The following is an 8,318-nucleotide window of genomic DNA, read 5'->3' on the forward strand; positions in this document are numbered from 1 at the left end:
GAAAGGTAACAATAATAATCAAACCACTACATCATGTCTACGAACCCTCTGGAAGACTTAACAGAAAAGGGCAACGAGGGAGTCTAATTGCTGTAAGTGATTAAAATAGACAAACCCAAAGGGAAGGCTGGGGGTGATGACAACGATCTGTTATTAGGCTGGCACATGGGGACTGTGTGTGTGTTTTATGTGTGACTGTGTGTGTGTGTGACTGTGTGTGTGTGTGACTGTGTGTGTGTGTTGGTGTGACTGTGTGTGACTGTGTATGTGTGTGTGTTATGTGTATGTGTATGTGTATGTGTGTGTGTGTGGGGGGCAGAGGATATTGGGGGTATCAGGAGGTGTTGGGGGCTGATAGTAAAGTTTGCTGGCATCCACTGAACGGATCTCCATCCTTTGGCAGGGCAAGTCTCCTCTCCTCCTTTCCACTCTTCTCATCTCCATTACACATTTCTTCATGAAAATCATCAACAAGTCTTTGTTCATTTTCAAATGTTTTCTTCAACAGCACATCCTGTAAAAACTGTTGTTGGGGAACTAAGAAGAAGAAGTTGAGAAAGCTTTACAGTCTCTCTGCTGCTAACACAAGCAGAGCAGTCTCTCTTCTTTTCTTTTCTTTTTCAAATTCCTCGTTTAAACATTTTCATCAGTCAATAGTCAATAATCACATCGTTAATCATTCTTATATGTATAAGTGACTTGTGGTCGATAGTCAATAGTTTACAGGGCCGTTGTTATGGTAACTGGTTTAACGCTTGTCTATAATTTATACACAGATGACCCTCCAGCAGAGGTCTCGTCTCAGTTTCAGTGTCTTCCCTTATGCACAGAGGTCAGGGGTTAAAGTTCAGAGGTTAGTCCCGCCCATCCCTCTCAGTGGGCGGCGGTTTGTGAGGTTCAGGGGTCATGTGGGGTTACAGGGGGTTCAATGGGAGGAGCCTGGGTGTGACTGACAGACTGACATATTGGGGGTTGTTGACGTGGTTAGCCAATCAGACCTTGGCCTCCAGCAGTTCCAGGAAGAGTTTGTGCATGGGGACCTTGCCGTCCTGCTTGATGCTGTAGAAGTGCTGCACAGCCTTGGTGGAGGTCTGGCGGAGCAGGGGCAGGGTCATCAGCAGCTTGCCTGCCCGACGAGGGTCCTCTGGGTGCTGGGCCCCCTCGTAGTCCTGCAGGGCCTCATGGAGCACGTCCTGGAGCTTCTGCACCGCCTCCACGTCCTCTATGTGCATGGAGTCTACAGGGGGAGGGAGGGAGGGAGGGAGGGAGGGAGGGGAAATAAAGCAGATAGAGGTTAATCTTCACACATACTACATGACTATATCATCGCAGAATGAGAGCGAAAGAGAGAGAGACAGAGAGAGAGAGAGAAAGAGAGAGAGAGAGAGAGAGAGAGAGAGAGAGAGAGAGAGAGAGAGAGAGAGAGAGAGAGAGAGAGAGAGAGAGAGAGAGAGAGAGAGAGAGAGAGAGAGAGAGAGAGAGAGAGAGAGAGAGAGAGAGAGAGAGAGAGAGAGAGAGAGAGAGAGAGAGAGAGAGAGAGAGACTCCCCAGCTGAACAATAGCCTGGCCTGGCCTGTCTGTATTTGTCTGTCTCAGGGGTAATGTCAAACATTGTCATTAGCATACTGAGTCAGTACTAGAGCATTTATGAGCGCTGGGGATGGGTGTGGTACTTCGATGGATTTCACAACTCCAATCCTACACATGCACACACACACACACACACACACACGCACACACACACGCACACACACACACACACACACACACACACACACACACACACACACACAGGCCCTTAATGGTCCAAGCAAGAGGTCAGTGTGGGTGGAGTGAACACAGTATATAACCACTGTTGTACTCTATAGGGTACATCCATCATTGTGTGTGTATGTGTGTGTGTCACTGCATCCTGTCTATGTGTCCAGGTTGTCCCTAGCAGTGTTTCTCCCCAGGGATAAATGACTTAATGCAGGCTGGCCTTCACAGTAGAAACCAGATCAATCCAGCCGATCAATGGAACATGCATGTTAAATAATAATCACAGGTCAACTATTGACAGATCACACTGACCAAACACTGTGGTGGAGGGGAGGCTGTACACACACAAGCATATGGGAGCATGCACACACACACACACACAGACACACACACACACACACACACACACACACATACATACATACATACACCCTTTTTGTCACTGTCTCAAACACATACACCACGCACAAATGCACATACGCACACGAACATACACGCACACACACAGGATTTAACGACTGGCTTTAGTCTACTGTCCCGTAGCTGGAGGGTGTGAGTGGCTGGGTTGTAGTGTGTGTGTGTTGATGTGCATTTGGTTCAATTCTCTAAACCCCACCACACGTACACATACAGACTGCTCTGCCCCAAAGACACATTCAGATGTTCATACTTCTGTTTGGGTCAATACTCTAACCCGGTATATGTGTGTGTCTGATCCAGGATTCTGACAGCGAGCTCTCAGTCATCCATCACTAGGCTTTGACGGTGTGTGTATGAGTGAGTGTGTGACAGGGGCTTTGGCCATGTGAAAAGTGACCTGTGATCCGACAGGAGCCCCCCGGCAGGAAACTGCTTACACACACAACTTTACAGCGCTGCAGAGCCAACAGCACTATAAATCTGACTATCACACACACACACACATGAGCGTACTCACGCAGATGCACACTGACATGCACACACACGTATACACTAGAGAACAGAGCAACAAGATCTCAAAGTTTCCCTTCGCAATTCAACATATTATGGTCTATTTTTGACGCATTCATTCCGGGTAGTTACAGGGTTAATTCTGTGTGGTTACAGGGTTAAACAGAAACAACTCAAAGGGTTAAGTTTAGGTATTAATTCCTAGTAGTTAATGTTAGCGCTATGGTTTGGGGAAGGCTTAAAACGAAATAATTAAAAACGACGTGCTATTATCACCAAGTATTCTCACGGCTTGCTAGAGCATTGTGAACTAGTCTGGAGCGCGCTCCGGCTCCGAGCATCATGAATAGATATCAATCCAATACTACACACACAATGTATCCACTCTACTCCAACTGTTTCTATAATACCACACACGGTATGTCTCCACTCTATTCTAACTGTTTCTATAATACTACGTACATTATAATACTACACCAGTATTTTCCTATAGAAAGGCTTAGGCCACAATGAAGGATCTTTAGAACATCATGAAGATGTCAATTAAACTAATTCCATATTTCAGTTATAACATGGTGGCTGTTGTTGTTTTTTCTCAGTAAAACATTATCCTCCTAATCAAAACATTTGCCACCATTTTCTAAGGTGTTTGTCCACTGCTGTTGGATAAAATGCCACACGGAGTAAGAGTAGTGAATCAATGAGACTTCAATTAACTCTTAAGGTGACAGGAGACTTAATGTGATTTGGCTGTTACTTAAATTAACATGCTAGTCAAACATGTCCTGGTAATTGTGTGGATAACTTCTGTTTCTTAGCTTTATAGGAAAGAGATGCACTTCTCCCAAGAGTGCTTGACAATTATAATAGCAAGTAGATATTCTTCTGTTTGTGTGTATGTGTGTATGTGTCCCAGATTTAAAGTGGCAGGAACAACTGTGTTCTATTAGTGTAGCATGTTGCTAATGAGCAGTGGGGTTAAACACGTACTGTTAACACACACACACGTAAATATTTATATGTGAATCACGTTCAGTAGCATTTCTTAAGGGTTCCCATCATTAATGCAGACGATTAGCATTCAAGGAATTAATTGTGTCCCTGCCCTTCAAAATGCTAATGCTAGCTTACTGTTGTTGTTGCACTGGCCACTGGGTCATCTATAACAAACTGAAAGTAATATTGACTAACAACTATAACCTTATAGTTTTGATCATAAACTTGTCTGCATCACTTCTTCATTAGTTTCTGCTCCTAAAATGTTATTTTTTTAATTAACAGAAATCTCCAACAGTAACCACTTAGCAAACATTTTTATTGAAAGTGGCCTACAGTTAACATATAAAGTATATTCAATACAGAAATGTAACACAAAGAAGTGCATCTTGAATTGTTGTGAAGGACTCCAGCTGCTATCAGTCTCTGTCTGTGTCATCGACAGCATGGATGAACACTTAAGTACAAAATCAATTAAAAAACACATTTCTCTAAAGAGTCACACTCCCAAGCCCTCTCTAGGGTGCACTTTGTGGCAGAAGGGCTGAAACGTGCCCATGTTCCCACACTCTCCCCCACTTCTCCGCTCGCCAAATAGTGAGCCGTCATCCCACTGCCAGCAGAAGCAATCTGCTCTTTCATTTTTCAGCGTGGCTGGGCCCGGCCCGAGATTGATCGCCACATATGGCCCCAGAAAACAAACTGTCAATACGTTGAGCGCTGGAGAATTTGAACAAATAGCTGTACTCCCATTCAAGCCGCCCATTGCGTCCCATTTAACAGATTCTATTGACAGTTTCCTTCTTGTAATTAAAGGGAGAACTACTGGCCGGCAATCAAGATAAAGTTCAAAGATGGGGTCACCTAGGGGAGAGGGGGAGAGGGGGAGGGAGGAGGGGGAAGCGGGCTAGGCGGGACTGTCAATGCCGGACGACATCAGAGGCGGTTATTGACATGCGGGGTCCTAATGATTGCGCCTTATTTAACAGGCATCTGAGGAGACCACTATGCTAATTCTAAAAGGGACAGCCGCTACTACGCTTCAGGGAGAAGGTGGGGGACAGGGAGTGTGTGTAAATGATTAAGTTTGTGTGTGTGTGTGAGTGAGTGTGTTAGTGTCCGTGTCTGAATGTGTGTGTCTGCTATGGGGATGTATTTAAATCACCTATTTGACGGTGCTTCTCTTATGAGTCTCATGGGAGGAGGGGAGGAGAAGGAGGTGGAGGAGGGTAGGTGGATTCTGATCTTAACCCTTTCTCTTCTAACACTGTCCTTACAGACCTTCTGATAGCCCTAATGGCTAAATGGGCTGGAGAGTAAAACAAACAATGCCAGAGTTGGGGGTTTAATGGGGGTTTATTTCCAGCACATAAGTATCTTTGGATAAAAGCATCTGCTAAATTACTATTTTATTATATTTTGTATATTTGTATTAGAGCAAGGACAAGAGACGATGGGGACTGATTCATAATGTTTTACCATTGTACCACTGAGGTAAATGTAATATCAGCTTTCAAAATTAAATACATGAAATATCACTTTGATATTTCATAGAGATTAGATGGAAGCAGTCATCATACTCATGATGTTAACAAGACTGGAAACAGGAACAACACCCGGACATAACAGGAAATCATGGAGAGTTATGGAATACAGTTACAGCTATGGTTTAAATCCACTATCCAATTTTTGAGAATCTTGTTTAGTATTTACTACAATGTAGTTGAGTGCCAACAGCCATTCAGAAGTGTGCCTGTCTGAGTTGGTTTAAGATAGTGCATGAGGAAGGGACTGTGTGTGTGTGTTCTCACCTGAGTTAGCCAGAGCGATAGCCTTGAGAGTGACAAACTCCTCCTTCTCCAGCTTCATGGCTTTGTATTTCTTCACCAGTTGCAGTATGGCGTTGTTGAGATCAAGTAGACCCGCCAACTTGGACTGGTCCTCGTCCATGATGTAGTCCTCAGCATACACCAGCTTGTCCTCGAAAGACAGCGAGCGGTACACCACACGCAGGATCAGAATCTCCATCCACGCACTCTGCAGTAGACTCATCTGGTCTGCCAGCGACAGCGTGGAGAAACCTGAGGGAGGGAGGGAGAGAGAGAGAGGGGGGAGAGAGAAAAAGAGGTTAAACCCACTAGATAATACAATCAATTCAGTACTAAAATTAGGCTGGAGTTTAAGTCTGGGTCTAGGACTGAGTATAGTGCTCAGCTGTTCTGGGGTCTGGTTCTAGGTCTAGGTCTAGGTCTGGGTCTAGCTCTAGGCCTAGGTCAGGGTCTAGGTCTGGGTCTAGGTCTGGGTCTGGGTCTGGCCTAAACACCATTGTCATTCGGGCCGTGTGTTGAAGCCAGAGGAAGTTCTTCCAGCCTCTCCAGCACCACACCCATGGTGACCAGGGGCCTCCTCCTCCTCCCTAGCCCAGCACCCAGGGCTCTCCTCTGGGGACGGAGGGGCCTTATCTCCCACTGAACACACACACCATGGATCAATGCTAGCCATCACCACCCCTCACACTCTAATTACTAGTCTGAAAACTCCTACTCTCTCTACTTCTCTTGTCCTCTCACCCTGTTCCTGTCTCTCGCTCGCTCCCTCTCTCGGTCTCACTCCCTAACCCGCCCGTCTTTTGCTTTCACTTTCTTCCCGTCACTCTGTCTTTCCTTCCTCTCCATTGGCTTCCCCCATTCTGTCATGTCTACCTTTTCTCTCTACATCATTCCCCTCTATCTATGCCAATGTTCTCTTCCTCTAGATCTCTGTATTTGGCAGTGTTATTGGGTTGGCTGGATCTTGAACACAAATGGAAGAGATCAGTATGGTTATGATATTGCACAACAGATTTACTAACATGTGGATTTCTGTCTCTGTCTCTCCCTCGCTTTCTCTCTCTCCTTCTCTCTTTCTTTCTCTCTCTCTCTCTCTATCTCTCTATAATGGAACACCTGCCTACTCACATCTCACCTCACAGCTGTCCTCTCCTCTCTCCTCTGCTCACACACCTGCTCATTCTCACCTGTGTGTGTGTATGTCTGTGTGTATGTGTGTGTATGTGTGTGTATGTCTGTGTATGTGTGTTTATGTGTGTGTATGTCTGTGTATGTGTGTGTATGTGTGTCTAAAGAAGCCTTCCGGAGGCACACAGAGGGGGCAGTCCAGGTGCACACCTGTCAGACTTCTGTCTCCAACTCACAGAACTTTGTGTGTGTGTGTGTTATAAGCTGAGGCATTCAGCAGGGGGAACCGGCAGATGAGGAGGTAATGCTTAACAACATCTGTTGTGCTGAGACTCCTCAGGAGATTACGGTGTGTGTGTGTGTGGGTTTGAGCGCCAGGTGTGTGTGTGTGAGGAATGTGTGAGCAGCGTGGTTTCTTCCAAAGCTGATCAGTAGTGGTAGATAGCTCATTATGTTGGAGTTGCAGGCTATTGTTTAAAACAACTGTTCATTTATTATCCACTACTGTTAACATCGCTGATCGCATTAGAAACTGTGGAAGGCAGTGTGAGCCAGTTGGCAGCACCTCCACTACTCCTTAATAAAATCATCAGAAGGGATTAAGGATGCATTTCTTAAGGGGGTCTTAATACCCCACTCCTCAGGAGGGGACGGGAGATGGGAGCTAGTAGGCTAAACTTAACACACACACACACTCACACACACATGGACGCACAAAAGCACGCATGCATGTAAACACACACACACGGACTCACACACCTCCTCCAGCATCAAGAAGGAGGGAGGAGAGGGAGGAGAGGGAAGAGAGAGGGAGGAGATGGAGGAGAGGAGGAGAGGAGGAGAGGGAGGAGAGGGAAGAGAGAGGGAGGAGATGGAGGAGAGGGAGGAGAGGAGGAGAGGAGGAGAGGGAGGAGAGGGAGGAGAGGAAGGAGAGGAGGAGAGGGAGGAGAGGAGGAGAGGGAGGAGAGGGAGGAGAGGGAGGAGAGGGATGAGAGGGAGGAGGGGGAGGAGAGGGAGGAGAGGGATGAGAGGGAGGAGAGGAGGAGAGGGAGGAGAGGAGGAGAGGGATGAGAGGGAGGAGAGGAGGAGAGGGAGGAGTGGGATGAGAGGGAGGAGAGGGATGAGAGGGAGGAGAGGGATGAGAGGGAGGAGAGGGAGGAGAGGAGGAGAGGGAGGAGAGGGAGGAGAGGGAGGAGAGGAGGAGAGGGAGGAGAGGAGGAGAGGGAGGAGAGGGATGAGAGGGAGGAGAGGGAGGAGAGGAGGAGAGGGAGGAGAGGAGGAGAGGGATGAGAGGGAGGAGAGGGAGGAGAGGAGGAGAGGGAGGAGAGGGATGAGAGGGAGGAGAGGGAGGAGAGGAGGAGAGGAGGAGAGGGAGGAGAGGGATGAGAGGGAGGAGAGGAGGAGAGGGAGGAGAGGAGGAGAGGGAGGAGAGGGATGAGAGGGAGGAGAGGGAGGAGAGGAGGAGAGGGAGGAGAGGGATGAGAGGGAGGAGAGGAGGAGAGGGAGGAGAGGAGGAGAGGGAGGAGAGGACAGAGTACCTTTCTGCTAGAGGGGTGTAAACCAAATGAAGAGGATTGTTAGTTGTTGTTCAGTAAATAAAAGCTGCTTGGTGATGTGCTACAGTAGTGTTGTTCTGTTGTGTGTAGTGATGGGTCATTAGGTTTGCAGTGGAAA

General features: G+C 47.1%; 1 protein-coding gene across 4 annotated transcripts in view; it reads right to left on the minus strand.

Moving 5' to 3' along the window:
• Positions 1-314: 314 nt before the first annotated feature.
• LOC121545064 (estrogen-related receptor gamma) overlaps positions 315-8,318 on the minus strand; it is a 96,136-nt gene continuing 88,132 nt past the window's right edge. For all 4 annotated transcript variants that reach the window (XM_041855424.2, XM_041855427.2, XM_041855423.2 and 1 more), the window contains 2 exons: positions 5,499-5,768; positions 315-1,237 (listed from right to left, as the gene is read on the minus strand). In XM_041855424.2, coding sequence (XP_041711358.1) covers positions 993-1,237; positions 5,499-5,768 — 515 coding nt within the window. In that variant the 3' untranslated portion in view covers positions 315-992. The remainder of the gene's footprint in view (positions 1,238-5,498; positions 5,769-8,318) is intronic.

The sequence above is a fragment of the Coregonus clupeaformis genome, chromosome 29, assembly GCF_020615455.1.
Source record: "Coregonus clupeaformis isolate EN_2021a chromosome 29, ASM2061545v1, whole genome shotgun sequence".
NCBI lineage: Eukaryota > Metazoa > Chordata > Actinopteri > Salmoniformes > Salmonidae > Coregonus > Coregonus clupeaformis.